The sequence below is a fragment of the Pygoscelis adeliae genome, unplaced genomic scaffold (genome assembly GCF_000699105.1).
Source record: "Pygoscelis adeliae isolate BGI_AS28 unplaced genomic scaffold, ASM69910v1 Scaffold100, whole genome shotgun sequence".
Classification (NCBI taxonomy): domain Eukaryota; kingdom Metazoa; phylum Chordata; class Aves; order Sphenisciformes; family Spheniscidae; genus Pygoscelis; species Pygoscelis adeliae.
This window is the reverse complement of record NW_008824034.1, coordinates 2232390-2250024: the sequence shown is the minus strand read 5'-3', so window position 1 is coordinate 2250024 and position 17635 is coordinate 2232390. Positions and strand designations below refer to the sequence as shown.

General features: G+C 39.0%; 1 protein-coding gene across 1 annotated transcript; it reads right to left on the bottom strand.

Moving 5' to 3' along the window:
* Nucleotides 1-7137: 7137 nt before the first annotated feature.
* Nucleotides 7138-16945, bottom strand: FAM199X (family with sequence similarity 199, X-linked). Its single transcript, XM_009331336.1, has 6 exons — nt 16923-16945; nt 14815-15034; nt 12939-13088; nt 12447-12608; nt 11089-11349; nt 7138-10181 (listed from the first exon to the last, which is right to left on the bottom strand). The coding sequence occupies exons 1-6, from the start codon at nt 16943-16945 to the stop codon at nt 10011-10013; spliced, it is 987 nt and encodes a 328-aa protein (XP_009329611.1). The 3' UTR covers nt 7138-10010.
* Between the last annotated feature and the right edge of the window lie 690 nt (nt 16946-17635).

Sequence of the window (17635 nt, the reverse complement as noted above, 5' to 3'; positions counted from 1 at the left end):
TCGTAAAGGCTTGCTAGCACCATAATGCTTTTTTTCTCACCTTGAATTTAATGAAATTAAATACTTGCGTAGACTTATGCACATATCTTTATCTGCCTACCTAATCTGTCAATATAAATTGTTTCTGGAGTGATCATTTCCAACCTACAAAGGGTAATTTTCCAGGGCAAAAGATTGTACCGGTCCTAGACGTGACAGACTCTGGATCCCTGAACTACCAGACAGGGACTATTTCAAAGCAGAGCTGGCTGAATATCAAACATGATTTAAAGAACATTAAATAAATACATAACAATTTGATCAACTTTAGTATTCAGAAGTGACTCAGAAGGGAGTCATTAATTGAATATAATGAATATACTCGTGACTGTATGGTGAAAGCCACAATTCACAAGCTTTTAGACCCTCCTAACACACACAAAGTTTTTGCTGTGCTGAGCGGTAGTTGTAATACTAGGAATCACATCGCCATCTGGAAAACACCAGGCTTACACTGAGACTGCAGTTAGCTTCTCCACAATGTAGCAGTGTTAATGAAGGGATGTGGTGGCGAGGTCCCCAGGCTGCTCTGTGTTCTAGTTGAGCGGAGAGGAGTTGCCAAGCAGAACCATCCAAGAGTTGCGAGGTCCTAAGCAAAAATAATCTATAGTAACCGCTAAGCAGCTCACACTGCTCTTGCCAGAAAGTTCCAGCCAGGTAGTGAACACACCACTGTGCTCTGGCTTAGGAAAAAGGTCAAGTACAAGATCTTTGGACACGCACAAAACTGTCCTGCATGTGGAGCATTTATTGCTCGAAGAATACACCTGTCATTAACAGTTCTTGCATACTTCCAGTGCTCCTCAAGATAGTAATTGATGCATTACACCTTTAGATCTCTCTTGAGAGCAGGAGACATCAACCCTACAAAGTGATCTAAACTATGTCTGAAAGAAGTTGTCCATACATGAAAATTGACCAGCTATTAAAATGAACTTGTCTCAGCTCTTCTTTTGCTCCTACTATGCACAATGGAAGGTGAAACAAAACCCTGTGACTAATCTATTTCTACACTGAACAAGGAAAGCAAGGACTAAATCAACTGCCTTTTAACTAACTAAGAACGGAAACGAACACCAGGAAATGATAATTACCTAAATAACTAGGAGGGTCTACAATGAATTAAAAATATCTTTTCAGCAACTCCTATGATGAACTGCCATCTTGTACTTGCTACTTACTGTTTTCAGGAAGTATAGACGGGGACTAAGTGACAAGAAAAAGAAGTTAAGAGAGCTATGTAGACATTAACAGCTATATGTCACATTTTAAAGCTCTTTACTCTGCAATCATCATTTAAAACTTTACTCCCTCCTTTCAAGATTATTTGGGCAACACATTTTCCCTAGGGGAGATATTCTAGAGTTAATGACTTAAGAATCTGCTACTGAGTCTGAGTAGGAAGCGTACCTTCACAGGAGCCACGTTACAGACGGGTATCTATACAGATGTTAAAGTGCTGTTTTGAACTTGGCACCGCAGCTTTTGGGCCATTTGCTCTGTATTTTTCCCCATTTACAAGCCATCAATAAGGAGGGATAAGCAAAGCATTCACGAGAAACTTTACACCACGGTCACAGAGGAACTAACAACCCTTCAGATCAGCTCCCCATTTTCAAAGGAAAACTGCATTTGAGCGCCAAGCCACCCCAAGTCTTCCACAGCAGAAGCAGCATACTGCTGCTAGACATAAGGCAACTTACACTTTGACGATATACCGGTATAATGCAGCTCATTAAACTCAGTTGGCAATATTTAACCGACTGATGTGATTAGAAGCATCCCGTCTTCTTGCAAGGCCGCGCTGTAGCAATCAGGAGAAGTACAGTGCACGTGCTTATGAAGTCCAGGATTTCACAAGTACTAGGCCACTGACACCAGTTCTCCCAACACTGAAGAAAGAGCAGCCAAGTACGCTGTGAAGGTGAATGTCGCTGGGTCATAGGATTTGCATGATGATGCTTCTGTGAAAAGAACTTAGAATTGAGAAGATACTGCTTTTTCTTAAGGGAGCACGGCTAATGAAAGGACCAGACGCTGTTTCCAGCAAGCTGCCTCAGATCACCCTGCAACCAGCCAGCATGCTCAAGGCCTGCTGACAGCAGTGTCCCAGCTGAACATGAGAAAGTATCTCTCTACTATAGTAACGTGACAATTTTAAACCAAAGACCTCATAAGCCATACACTAGGCAAAGATCTGTCTAAATAAGTATTTCACTTGATGACTAGAACTTGTATTTCTTTTTGCATTTTGGTTTTGTGACAGCTGCTGACAGAGAGATAGAAGACGATGAGTCACGAGCGTATCTGCACAATCACAATCAAGTGCTCAAAGCCTTCCTAATTCCACACAGGACCATTAAAACCTTGACTTCCAAGAATGAACCTGAGATTCCAGGGAAAACTCCTCACACGTTCTCTGCAGTTATAATACACGTTATACGCTTTTTTAAAGGTAGCAATAATTGTCAGACAAGTAGAAAGGGGGAGGGGGGGAAGACTTAACTACAGAACAGCTCCCATTGAAGCAGTATTTTCCTTTGCTCCAAAGGAAGCCCCAAAGCCCTATTCAGAAGTTATTACTCAAAAAATAAAGCTAGTCAAGCCACACCTTCTCGCCCTGCCTCCCAGGGACAGACAGGTATCTACGTTATGAGACTTAGCACATTAAAAGCTGACTGCTTGTTTTCTATCATCATCTAGTATTTTCAACTGCAAAATTTTCAGCCCACATTGAGGAAGGCTGAATTTGAAACAGAGACCAGGAAATTTAAAGCAGCAATACAGTACGCATGCAAAAGCTAACACTGAACAGGAATATACATCCATCTTCCGACTGCAATAAGCAGTACCAGGCAGGAATTCGCAATCACCACAAACAGAAAAAGCATTTTTTCTTAGAAAAAATTTGCTTAGAAAAAGCAAATTTTTGCTTAGTCATTGGAAATGTTATTATTGTAAAACTAACTCTTAACAGACAGATTCCTCCTTCAAAAACAGCATAAGAGGAGAAGCAAATTCCCCCTAATATTTTTTTAATAGGACGTAACAGAATAAAGGAAAGCGTTAGGAGCAAAGCGACGTTGGCAGCTGTAGTCGCAAAGGCGAGTAAGATGACTACAGTGCTCCCTCTAGTGGCAATACACATGGGTGAGTTACTCGCCTCCCGTTAACATGACAGCAAATTGGTGGTCAAACTCTAAATTTCAGCTACAGCAATAAATCTTTCTTCGACAAACTTTGTAGCAATACAGCAGGTACTTCAACTGAAGTAGTATTAGAAAGACTCTACAGCCAAGATGAATTCTCACACGTAAGCCTCAGGAATATGGTCTACATTATGAGAACCAACTTTTTTCACCAGTGATGCTGCCAAGTGCAAGCCACTGCAGCATGTAGAAAAGAGCATGAAATGAGGTCTCTGATCAGAAATGCGGATTTGAATTTAAATTCGATCTCAGCACCAGAGAAACCATTTACAAGAGATGAATGTTCTGGAAGGAGGTGGAAAAAATGTTTTCCACGTGGTAGGACACAGGATACTTAGGAGCACCTACAAGGGATCTCAGGAAACCAAATTGTAACTGGGAAATGTTTGGATCAAGAGTACAGTTCAGGCCAGTAGTAGAGAGAACAGAGGACAGCAAAGTCATAGCCAATGCCATCTTTCCCCATCAATTTAGTAAAGGAAGTTTATCAATTTGTTTTGCCAGTGTGGAAGTTTTGCTTCAGCTTGTGCCCAAATAGTGTTTGGCCATCAAATGAGACTTTCTCATTGCAGTGAAACTTAATATGCTTGAGAGATAAATGAAGAAGTGTTTAGGGAGGGATAATAAGAGATCTATACATGCAGTGTTTAGCTGTGACCGCATGACCTCACTTGACAGATAGGCAGCTGTTTGCCAGGAGGTATAACAACTCATCCGTGCAACTTGTTATCTCGGTAATGAACTGCTGCAACGGGAGTTACTGGGAAAGTTCAGAAGTCCAAAGCACAGCAGACCCACTCACTGAGATCCTGTGGTTCAGAAAGCATAAGCATCAACTTCCCTGCAGCTTCTAGCGCTATCCAGTAAGCAGTAAGTCCTTACTACAAGCGACCACCACAACGGGTCAAGGTCCTTGGCAACATTTCAATTGGTTTTGCTGCAAAACACTCTGCACCATCACTCTCACCTTTGGGTGAAAACAGACAAAAACACAAGCAGGGTGGTGAAGCGAAGGCAAAGCACCACAAGAGCAATAGCTTCTGCGGTTACATTCTGCTGCCTCTCAGTCGCAGACTTCACAACAATTAAAGGTCTCTGACAGTTTGACAAGACTTGCTGTGACATGCAGTGTTTCTGCCCTCATCTGTCCCTCTCCATCCTTCAGTATCTACAGAAACAGGGTGGGATGGTAACATTTGGTCAATTTTAACTGCTGTAAGTATTTGATGAGAATCAACTTCCACAAGTGTTTGATGAGCCTTAGCTGGGACGAACAAGGCAGTTTATATCCCTGAGATGCTGCAGGAGACTTTCTGAACGCTGAAGAATACATCCTTATGCCAGCTATTCTCTTCTCAGGTTTTCAGATTTTTTCTCCTGGATTCCAAGGGGGAAAAGGAATGTTCATAATATTACACTTGAAACTTCAGTATTGCAGAAGGCAAATTTGGTTCAGGGGCAATACAGAATATACAGGCTGGCAAGTGTCCTCACTGTCGCCTACTCAAACGCTGGTGATTGCAAAGCCATCGTCGCTGCCGTGTCCTTGCTGGTGCGGCATGTCTTGGTGTGCATCGCTGCAGCTTCCAGAATCCCCGAGCATACCTGCTTCTGCTGTAGCAAACGAGATCTGGATTTACAACAGTGACACACAGGTGCCTGCATGATGAGCTGTAAGAATGTGGTAGGTTGTCAGCTTGTAAGTCCTATTAGGGATTTTAAACGTCACATGATAGGTGGTGGTTTGACAGCTATGGGTACTGAGGGTGACAGCAGAAGAAGATTCAGAGTTATTGCTGGCAACAAAAGTGATTAGACTTCCTATGCCCATAGCTATATAGTACATAGCATATATATTAAAAAATCCCCTGGCACAGAAATCAAAACTAAGGACAGACAGCTTTCAGTACACGATCTTGGGTTATATCATTTACAAGTAATTGTTTTCCTATGAAACAATTCTGATCAGATTTTGTGGATAACAAACAACACTAGTTAAGGAGGGACTGGTTTGCTTTCTGTCACAAAGAACAGTTAACATGTGCCACTTTATTTGTACTTTCTGCATGAACAGTGAGTAAGCAAGCCCTATATACGAATCCCTCTGCTCTGAAGAAGATAGCAAAGATATTCTGATGAAACTATGTGGTATGTCATCAATTTTAATTCCAACCTGTACTTCAATATGCACATAACTATTTTCAGATACAATGAAAACTTGAAGTGAACAGCATCAGTCACCAGCATTGCAGCTTTCAGTAAATCCTTCACAACTTCAGAAAAATCTCTATAAACATTGTGGAAAGTAGATACAGAATGTACAGAGGACAGTTTTCTATACAAAAGTGCATTTTAGCAATAGAATTAGCAGAGAACCTGGGGGAAAAAACCCTTAATTTAAGCAGTACCATATACTCTAATCTATACCCCCATCTCTCCCCCAAAAAAGGAGGAAAAAAAAAAAAAAATCAATCACAAAACCCCACTTTCCCCTTGCTTTGGTTATGAACTATATTCAAGGCTTCAACATTACAATTTTTTTTTTCATTGAAGAATTTATTTGTAATTTGGAAATGTTTAAAAGTTAGGCAGATGAGAGAGAATGCACGTATGATTCAGAGTTAACAGTCAAAATAGACAAGCTTTGAATATTACTAGGATTTGCCCTTGGTAGATGAATAAACTATCTTTGCAATCCTTAAATGGGAAATTGCATGTTGACTTGTCTTTTCTATGCCCAAGAACTGCAAGATCAGTACGCTAAAGAGCATTAAACCAATAAATCTAACTACATTTGCCATGAAAATCTGGCTTGTAAGAATGAACTTCAAGAGCCCCCCAAAACAGTCAGGTTTATTAATATTTGTAGACCAATGCATCAACTGATTTCAAAGCTAAAAGAGCGTTAGGAGAAAACAGATGGCTTCAGGCCATTCAGCGTAGATGAACAGTAAATACTGCCATTTTTATGTTTCTGTATTGTATATGCACTCTGATGTAAATGCATATGAGTAAGTTCAAGCAGGTTGGTTGGTTTGTTTTTTCCCCAGAGAATGATCTTCACAGGTTTCAAACCACAATATGAGAACTATGAGTTAAGCCCAGGAAAGTCTTGCAAAGACTTTTCTTGCTCTTCTTAGTAAGCACCCCATACTGAGCATACTATAACCATCTTTTAATCAGTTTCCCAGATAAAGAAAAATAGATAATATCTTAACAGAGACAAAGGATGACATTAGATACACACACAAAAGTTAGACAGGTTTGTCAGGCAGCTAGCTTTCTTCCTCATATTTAAAATCATATTAGAAAAGAATGTTCTCTATTGTTTACAGTCCTATTGCAATCAGACTTTCAGTGCTCCTTCTAAGCCTTTTTAGAGAAAACGTTACCATGGAAGCAAACCGTTAATGTTACAGAGCGTAAATTGATTACATTCATATTACAGTAGGTACAAAGCACCTAGATATACAGCTCAGTACCATGGAGCCATACAACTATGAGCTTTTTCCTGTTTGTCTCTGTTTTGCTTTTAAGCTTGACATTTTTTATCTATGAATAAAAAGCAGACATTTGATTCTTTTTTGAAAAAGCACTAATAAGAATGCATGATTTTAGCAGTCTGTTACTCTTCCTTATCTATCTGAACCTAATAATCTGTAGATAACTTCCTGTAAAACAAAGCCGTAGCCACAATGGCCAACACTTGAATCAGCAAGACCAGGTTTAAGTAAAATTCCAACTGTTTGACTAATGCCACGGGTATCCAATACAAATTCATAGAATCATAGAATCATTTAGGTTGGAAAAGACCTTTAAGATCATCGAGTCCAACTGTAAACCTAGCACTGCCAAGTCCACCACTAAACCATGTCCCCAAGCACCATGTCTGTATGTCTTTTAAATACCTCCAGGGACGGTGACTCAACCACTTACCTGGGTAAGCATACAGCATATTGCAGGGAAAGACAAGAATCTGATAAAAACACCTCCCCCCTCCACAAAATGAGCGTGTCATTAGTTCTGAGAAGGATGTGAAGAGAAAAGGGAAAAAACCCAAACACGTGGAAGTATGTGAGAACTCTCAAATCCCACAGCTACTTCAGGCCTGATTCTCTGAGATGCCAAGTACTTGGCAAAGACAACATTCAGGTAAGCAAGATGTTATTCTGCATTCTTAGCAGAACCTTCAGAATTTTGTATTCTTAGGCGATAAGCATCCTGGGACTACAAGATTACAGAGCTATAAATTATTACCATGGAACCCCTGGAAATCCACTCTCTTCTATCGTTGTAACTGTCACACAGTGACTGAGGTACCCAGCTGGAGATGACATACCACAATCAGCTACTGTGGCACCCAGGACCTTTTCATCCAACGTAACAGATGAGCAACTGGAGCTATCTAATCACTTGCATTAATTTATATTGACATGCCCACACTAAGATGAGGATGGAAATACTATCCTCCCTCATTTCATGATCTCTGGAAGCTAGTAGACAGGTGACCAAAAAGAACTGTACTTCATCAAAATGAGGAGGTCTTCTCTCAACAAAGCCTGAGGGATTTTAAACTCTGAAGAGTTGCTGAAACAGAATAAAGTGACACACTTTCTTGCTCCACCATGCTGAGATATTGCACCTTTCTTACAATTCATTTCAGAGTCTCAATTCTCTACAGTATTAAGTGTGCATTTTTCTTCAGGGAGAAAAAAAATACTCACATTTCAAAATCACTGCAAAAAATAAAGGTTCTCCTGAACTGTGACAGTGTACACACAGTGAAACGTTTCATGAAGAATTGATCCATTACAGCCATGGTAAATTGCAAGAGTTCAACAACTGCACCCTGAAATTAGCTGAATTGATAGCACTTCAATTTTTTTCCTCCATCCAAGATATTTAAAAGAAGCTCCAAATTTAAGTCAATCTGAATTCTCAGTAACTTGTATTCTGTTAAGAAGTTTTTGGTATTGTTTCTACAGGAGGAAGGGAGGCATCAACCAGCTATAGTGCAATGCAAACAAATATTGACAGGTAACAGTCACTTCTGGTTAGTGGCCAAATAACTGGCCATATGGGACAGCTAACAGTCAAGTTTAAAATGACATTACATAGCTTTTAATCAGTCAATGGCCAAGTTTGGGTACCTGTTGTCTAGCAGCAGTAAGAGTGACTAAGTTCACACATACTAGTTTGACTACGGACCTCATGTATTTCTTATCAAAGCCCTTTTAGAGGCCACTGTTCAGATATTTTACTGGTCAGTTTATTTTGAGGCTACAAGAAACACCACTTCCGAAAGAAAAATACTTCGGCTGTCAGGGCTAATAAGTCTGTGCAGGACATGCAAAATGAATGTAAATAGTCCTATATAAAATTGATCGTGCAATTCTGCAGGATTGGGCTATATCCTGCAATTACAGGCACCTGTGGTCACACTAAACTGCCAAACTCCTTAATTCACAAGAGCAAAATCAAAGTAATGAAAAATTACTTCCTAAACTCAGAACTAGAAAGTACTTTTATAATCTTTTAAGTTTCATGTTGAAATTTAGAAGTATCATTTTCATCTCAGTTGGGGGGGGGAGGAGTTCTGTAACAAGTAGTTCCAAGATAAAGACAAAAGTCACCTTACAGATTGTCAGAATTAGGAAACAGGTTAAAATTTCTTTTGCCTCCCTACCTGAAAGCCACGAATTTACCTCATTTTCTTAGCAAGAGAAATTTCAAAAGCAGATAGACAACAAAAGGAGAATTCTGAAACATGTAATGGTGTAACAACCCACACAGAAGACACATCCTCAGCTAAACATACAATTAAGAAGCACAGGTGCATTAATTAAGTTCTCTTGCCAACAACATGATCTATTTAGATACGCTTCTGGGGAAAAAAGCCACCAAAGTTGCGTGCCACTTGTTTGCACTTCTGTTTCCAGTAGCATTTTTAACTATTCTAAGTAGTGTCCTAGACAACTTAATTGCAGATTAGTGTACTTTCAATGCATAAAGATGTTATTTTAATCTTTTCATAGCAATACTAGGGATGTACTGGTCAGCCATCAGTAACAATCATACTATAAGATATTGAGCAGCAAAATAACTTTCTGAAGACTAAGCTTGCAAGTTGTTTTTTTGAATTCTAATTGCTTCCTAAAGAACTACATTATTAAGCATTATTTGTGTTACAGATTCCCTGCATTAGAAGTCCTGCTTCTTGCTTTCTGTGTAGTTTGAGTTAAATCGCAACTTCTAGAAAAGGATTTATCACAGTACTTCAATTTTGTATGATCCAAGAGCAAGACTGAAGAGAGCCCTATAGAACTAAAGATTTTTTCCTCATGCTAAACAATCTTCCTAATAATGAGAAAGGAAGACAGAACAAGCCAAGTGTAATATTAACTCTAAGTTGGAAAAAACAAAAAAGCTGAAGCATAGTAAGGCATGCTTAGTGTCATCCAAAAGCATCCCTAGACTTATGTATTGCAAGTAACTTAGCACGTTAGCCAAGTTCAAGTTTCCTTAAAATTGTATCTATTCAGCAGCTTTTCACAAGTCAGTTAAGTTTCTGAAGTCTTTGTTGCAAAATTAGTCTCAAAAAGCTGAAGTTCCTCAATACTTAGACCTTCTTACCAAAATTACACTTGAGAAAAGATCTGGTTTATACTGTTAACACTAATCAAAATTTGGTCAAGAAATATATGTAAACAATAAAGATAATACATTTAAGGCTTAGAAAGAACACTGATAAATTCACCCCTGTCACATTAAAACATCCACATCTCCTTCATGGTCCTCCTCAGTCACTTTTAAAGAGAGCACTTCTTCATTAAGAAATAATCCACTCAGTCTTTCCTTACGAGCTTGTCTTTGTTCTTTCAGCTGTCTCTTGCGTAAGGCCTTTTGCTGTAGTTTCCGTTGCTTGGAACGTTTCTGTCAAAATACAGAAGAGACAAAAAATAAGATTTTGTTCTGTAGATTAGAAACCACCTTTAAAGCTGGCAAATATAAGTTAACCTCTAAAATAACGTCTGCTCTGAAAAGTAACTAAAATGAATTCTCAGAGGTGGTGCAAACGTTCATCCAAAATCATATCTAATATTAAAATATCAAGACCATTTACCACATCTGAGTTATGAGGCACAACATCACGCTGTGATGTTGCATAGCTGAGTCTTTGATCAGAAGAATCTTTATTGCAGGGGAAATGTTACAGTCTTACAATAACAACCTGAGATGTTGAAGAGCAAGCAGGAACTACTTCTCTCCTCCACACCTGAAATTGAAATTATGGAGACAGGACAAGTGCCACAGTACTACTTTAATTGAAACATGCTTCAATAGGTCACTCCTCACCAAGTAAATCTCATGAGACATGTTGGAAGAATAAACTGAGTAAGATTCAAAAAGCCTGATGAAACTTCTAGTTGGGAAAAAAAACACAACCAAGACAGTCTTTACTATCCAGAAATTATGCCTAGATTAGGTTGATCAATCTTGAATAAATTTTTTTTGGTAAAACTGTGTGTTCATTCAAAGAATTAAGTTAGATGCAGAAGCCCTTATTCAACCCCCACTCACCTTAATCTAAACAGAAGTATTGAGAAGATCTACTACATAGAAACATCAGGCTTTCACTTAGAAGTGATAGGAAGAGCACAAGTTTAAATTCCTTATCGTCATGTCAGAGGAAACAGTCAGCATTGGTTTAGCCGGTAACTTCAGCAGGTCCTCTGTTACTAGCTACGCTCCTTCAGTACAAATATCCCAGTTAAGACCCCATAAGCAACCTTAACAAGTTAGACAGCTTAATACACATGTACAGAATTAAAAACTTTACTTTTGAATCCCGGATTCTTTCTGCAGCACTTGTGGACAAATTACTATCGCTGTGCGCTCGACTCATGTTGGCACTCGAGTTTGAAGCAGAGTTAGCGACACTAGAACCACTGCTGCTGGCTGAGCTGACCATGCTGGCACTGCTGCTGCTGGCACTGGCACCGCTCACACCACTGGTACTTGCACAACTGTAGCTACTCCTCTTCCAGCTTTCCCTTGCAGACCGTTGACGAGGTCCGTGCTCCTTGATATAGTTTCTCACCTTTAGAACAGAGGCAGCAGAATTACTAAAGCCTAATACTGGCCTGAGATACTCCTTTTCATGGAAAAAACAATTTGCCTATTAATAATGATCAAGTTATTGGATCAGTTCAGTTAGTCTTTTAAAACATTTTGCTGTGGTTGCTTAAATCCCAAGCCATCTGGCAGTCACCAAGAGAACTTAACTAAGTTAATATTAACTTCGTTATGGAAGGAAGAAAACTAAGTAACAAGGTTTGAGGTTTTTTCCCCCCCTCCTGTCCCCCAAGTTTTCTACTACGTAACAATGAGTTATTATAACACCAAACAGGAACATCAGTCAAGTTCAACTGAACTAAGTTGTTTACCTAATGTATCAAAACCCTTTATTTTGTTAGGTGTACTCAAACAAAAGTGGCTGTAAGGAAAGCAGTACTTTTCTACTTTAAGATGATAGTTAGAAAATGTTTGAAATATGAAATAGGCCAAGCTCATAAAAGCAGTGAATGTTTTCCATTTTCAATCTTTACCTTCATCATAATCACAAAGAGAGAGTAACGCTGAGGAATCCCGCTTGTTTGGATACCGCATCTTTTCCCAACAACACATCACAATAGAACAAAGACTAAGACGACAGTAGCATATATCTACCATACCAATCAGGTACCCTTCTTTGTTATAATTTGTATTTTGCAACATCTTTTTCTATATCCCTTTTTACATGAAATTTATGGTCTTCCCCAACGAATTCCAATCCTTTGGAGTTTTAAATGCTAGTTTATATTCAGTGAGAAAATGAAGATCCTCAACCAGTTGATGGTCGTGAAGTGGAATACGCTTTGTCATAAGCAGTAGTGGGTCAACAGCACAACTCAATACACACACGCCAGCTTAGGCTTAACATATATTGAGAATATATAACCACAGTCTTTCATATAAAGGTTTAATACACACAATATGCTTTTGAACTCTATTTTCCCTCATTGACAATACTGTGCTCTAATGTATCTCCCTACATCTATTGATTTTGTATAAAACTTGATCACAACTCCATAAGAGATTTTGCAAGACATATCAGATGCTGAAACGCCGAAGTCATATGTACAAACCTTAACTCACCTGTTTCAGTTTTTCATCTGTGAGACAGTTCAATTCAATAATGAATTCACTATCTGTAGGTGAGATCTGAGCAGTAGGATCAATAATTTTAATGATATCAAGTTGCTCTCGAAGGCCCATCTCTGTACTGACTTTGCGACTCAAATATTCAATATATTCAACCTAGGACCCAAAGAAAGGCATGTCATTTTAAAGTATTGTTGATTCTAAATGAGTGACAGAAAAAAGGAAGGACCAACAGAATAAAATGTGCTCATATACCACATTTCCTATGATTCTAGCCTCATTGAGTATCCTCAAAAACTCAGGGTGAAAACCTGAGTACACATTAAACTGCCTCCTACAGATGCAAAAGACAAGAAGATTTAGTTTCAAGAATCAAGCAGTGCTGCACAGGTCTACATTTACACCTACAGCAATCAGTAAGTCTTTTAAGAATTGAAAGTTCTTCTGTATGTTACAGTTCTCACATAGGAAAAAAGTCAATTTCACCTGTTCATCATTTGTCATTGCACTCCATGGAAGTTCATCAAGATTCCTATGCTTATTTTTCTTTTTCGGAAGCAGACAAGGAGAGCTCGGAATACTAGGTATAACATCAGAAAGTACATCACTCCCACTTGTAATGTCGCTGCCAGGCAACTTGTAATATGCAAGAGAAAGAACAAAGCCTTAGAATACAGTAGGCAGATTTAAAGTCACTCTAACACTACAAACAATTCAAAACATACCAACAAATCAGTAAAGCATCGCTTATCTATGTACTCTAACAGCTTCTTAATAATTACTCATAACCCTGCAGTACTCCTTTGAATCTTCCAACAGCAAGTGCAGCAAACTCAATTCATACTATTCTCTACTTATCAATCCTCTTTTTAAAAATTTGCACTTAAGAAAACAGCAGAATGATGTGGCATTTCAACTATTTCCCTTCTCCAGCCGTGTAAATTGTCCATTACAATCCAAACCTAAAGCGTAAGTCTAGTTTAAAGAAGATCATTTCAAAGTAGGTTTGTAATTTATACCACACCCCATAATTACACAAGACAATTCAATTAAAATCACTGTCATTTTCCTGGAAGCAACTGCAGAACTTTAGCTAGCTTCATTTATACAACTGACATGCAATTTCTGAATGTACTTCCAGTTAAAGTGTGACAGTTGGATTACTCATGCTCAGATTCTGCCAGATAACACCATGAAGAGCCACAAAAAAGTCTTTCCAAAATTCTACAAGTCCAATCAAGCACGTCTCTTAAGAAATGCTTGTTTTAAAAAACAAAGAATAACAAAAAAAGGCTAGTTACTAGTCAAACATGCCGTCAGCTAACTAAGACATGGGAAATTGCTTCTGTTCAAAACAATCGCCGAGTTTATCAGGCAATGAAAAATTCACAACTCAGCGAAGCTCTGAATCTTTGAGATCCAATCTGAGTTGTTCCTACGGCCGCATTATACAAATGCACTTGTAACTTCTGTGATACAACGCACATAGAGACTAGCAGTTAGACTAAAACAGTAAGAAATTCAGAGCTGATTTCAGTCCATGTTATCTTAAGCTCATTTGCATCTTCTGAAACAGGATTTGCGCTTTCTTGAAATCAGTGTTTTCAGTCCTTATACTGCGCTTAGAAGACTCTGTACATGCTTTGACTAAGCTTTATGACAAAATGTAAAAGTATTCCTCAGTATATTCTGAAGCATCACGTTTCCTATTTCAAAGTTCAACATTCACAGTTGATTTAAGTCAAGTCTATAACATATAAAAAGATTTGCATATCACAACTGAAAAACTGCTGAACAAAGACTACCACAGACGAGAGATACCTGACCAGGACTGCATCCAATACAGACTAGGAAAAAGGAGGACGTGATTCACCTTCACACTTTTCCCATCCTGGTGAGACAAAGTGAGCTCTGTACTCTTACTGGCACAGAAAAAAAGCTGGAAATAGGCTATGGCAAGAGCTTCTACACTTTACCTAGGTGCCAGCTCCATTCCAAAGGAAGATTTAATACGACCAAATCACTGGAAGCAGATATCTATAACCAGATTTCAGCAGCAGGGCAGATCCTCAGTACAAACGATCTAAGCTCATGGCTACAAGACACACGTTGGTCACTAAAACCAAACTACCATAATATGTAAGCATCCCTCTTTGAAGAGCTGACCTTCAGTCTCTTCTCCAGATTAAGAACTCTGGAATAAAATGGAACAAAACATTTTCTTTAATGCTGAAGATTCAGATATCTGCTCTTACGTTCAGTAGTTACCAAGAAACAAATGCTGAGGACTTTCCAATTAAAGCTAAACCCAGCACTTCAACAGTCTATACAAAATTTTACATTTACAGTGGAACTAGTTTACCTGCCATTCAAACTCACTGTCTGACCAATCCCAGTATGTGCTGATAGAAGAGGAGACATCACTGCAGACACTACCCTCGGGGAACAAATCAAAAGAGGTGAACTCCTGGTCATCCAATAGAGAGTAACAGTCATCTTGATCACCAACTGAAACCGATGAGAACAGCTCCTCACTGCACTCTGAGCTGGCTACACTCGTTCCACAAGACGTCAAGTTCCACCTGCAAAACAGGACAAAACAAATAGAAAGCAGCAAACATATTGGCATCATGTGTCCTGGAAAATGCTTAGTTCTTTTAAGCCTCATAAAACTATCTCCACTTTGCTTGTCAGTAACATTATACATTGATTTTACTGAAATAAGTTATAATTATGTAAATTGAAGTATTCTGTTTTAAAATATTTTTAAGGGTCCATAAACAACACCAGAGGGAATTCAACGTTAAAAATGGCAAGGCAAAAATCCACATACAGTTAGTACAATTACATCTCTATTTTAATATTAACACTTTCCACCCCAGAGCCATGATTCCTGTAGTGTGTAAATTGTCTTTTTTTTTTTGGTTGGTTGGTTGTTTTTTTAAATACACTGAACTAAAAATATAATTTCCCATATGTTGGGATATTTAAACTTCCATGTAAATTGAAATAAGCAAAACTAAGAAGTAAATCAATTGGACTTCAGCACAAACAGGAGTCAAAAAGAAACTGTAGGTTGATAATCCCACACAAAACTAAGGCTTAATAAGGAAACACATTATGGATATACCCAAGACTCCATTGTTCACTATTTTCAACTCTGAATGCCAAAAATATTGGACACGCTGTTGGAATGAGACAGTGCAAGATGGGAAAATGACCTGTGTGAAAACGCTACCATTGCAAAACTAAACATTCTTTCCCCTCATAATTGCATTTAAAGAGCTAGTTAATGCTGTTGCTAAAGGAAAGCAACTGAGGACTCAAACTCCACAGAACAGGTTTTTTACTCTAATAAGAGTAAGCCAGAATTTAACAAGCTCATGAAATCAGTCTCCATATCTGGATTTATTTTACATATTGGTGAAAAGTAGGTTGAGACAACTATGAGTCAGCACAGCACAGCAATATGGCCAAAACAATTTAAAAAGGGCTTCTAAAATTCACCACACAAACCCACGCTATCACCTCCTGTTCCATCAGCCTATCCACTTCAGCCTGGCTAACTAGAAAAACATTCCTCTGTCCAACTACAAAAGCTGAGCAATGCCATCACCCAGAAAGGCTGGTCCTCACCATCATTATTTAAGCTGCATACCAGGTTGGCTAAATATGTTTGTGATTAACACAAGTAGATTAACATCTATTTGGCCCGCAGTGATTTTATCCAACGTCAAAGACATTTCAAAAACTTTTCTTTTAGCAGATCCAGGAGATCTTGCCCTCCCTCCCTTTCCGCATCCCTTATACACGTGAGATGTTTTACTGGTACGGACTTTTGTGGGCAGGGCAATCCGTCGGTATAGAATAGAATATGAGCACGGTGCCACAGCATGCTTCAACATTCATGAAATATCAATGAAAGGAAAGATAGGGCAGACAAAGTTTCCAGACCCATCAAAACACAGGATGAGGTACAGGGGCTCTACCACCAACCAACTACACAGATACTCCAGCTATGCAGTATCATTGCAGGTGTAGGCAGTCAGCCCTCCCCTTCTCACACCCAGGGGGTCTGCGGTACTTGCTGGCGTGAACTGGATTAACAAGGAGTGGGAACTACATTAAAATTTCTCGTAACTTTAAAAAATAGAAAGCCTTATGCGAACACCACAGATCGAGCGGTGCATCTGCAATGGCTTAATCAGCGCAAGACAGGGCATGTCCCTGCCCAAAGAAGTGAAATACCCACTCAAGACGCCCGGGTTACAAACCTGGGTTTGTAAAATGAGCAAGCCTGAGTAACACACTCGGGAAGAGAAAGGCAACGCAAAGAGAAACGTACAAAATGAATTAAATGCAAATTTGGTGAATATCACACATTTATCTTACAGATATGCTATGAATACATCTCGCTGTTCACGCCACAATTGGGTCCTACGATATAAGAACTAGATCATGAAAGTGTACCATATTTGATCAAGCCTCTTCATGCTGAATCATTTTAGAATCCATAATTAAGAGACTGTGAATGACACTTTTAAAATGTAATTTCCATGATTTCATACAAATTCAATTGAAAGACTACCTTATGATTCACTCTTCGTTATGGTGTAGTAGGAACACTAATAACCAGTAAAAGTATCCTGCAACTCTCGAACAGGAACTAGAACTATCCCACACGTATGTTCAAGACTGAAATCTCACAAGTTGTCCCCAAAAAAAGCTATTGCTATATTCAAGTTTAATACTATGCATAAATAGTAGCAGAACCAGGTTCTTAGGTAAGCAGGACTGTTTGGTTTTGATTTTATAAGCACAACTGGAATTTCTCTGTAGAGCTGCATTTGCATTTTTAGAACAGGCCTTTTCTACAAATTACAGACAGAATAATTTGCCCTTAATTAGTGGTATGGGACGGAAACGTTTCTGCAGGAATCACTGCAGACACCAAGCCTCCTGACTCATTCTGAACCTCTACAGGTTTGCTGGGTGCCCACGCCAGGCCTGCTTTTACATTATTATAAACACACCGCGCTCTAGTTGCCCATCCTACCGCGCTCAAAACTGCGTTTTGAGAGATTCGGAAAGGAACAAACACATCTTAAAAACCGACCGAGCCCACGCTGATTAACAACCGTCACGGTACTAGCCGAAGCCAGACGAAGCTCATCACAGCCCCG

Coding starts and splice junctions, on each gene's coding strand:
- FAM199X (XM_009331336.1), bottom strand. CDS start 16,945: ATGAAGAGGCTTGATCAAATATG. Junction 15,035..16,922: donor AAGAGGCTTGATCAAATATG/GTACACTTTCAT, acceptor CCTGTTTTGCAG/GTGGAACTTGACGTCTTGTG. Junction 11,350..12,446: donor CAGATGAAAAACTGAAACAG/GTGAGTTAAGGT, acceptor TCTGTTCTAAAG/GTGAGAAACTATATCAAGGA.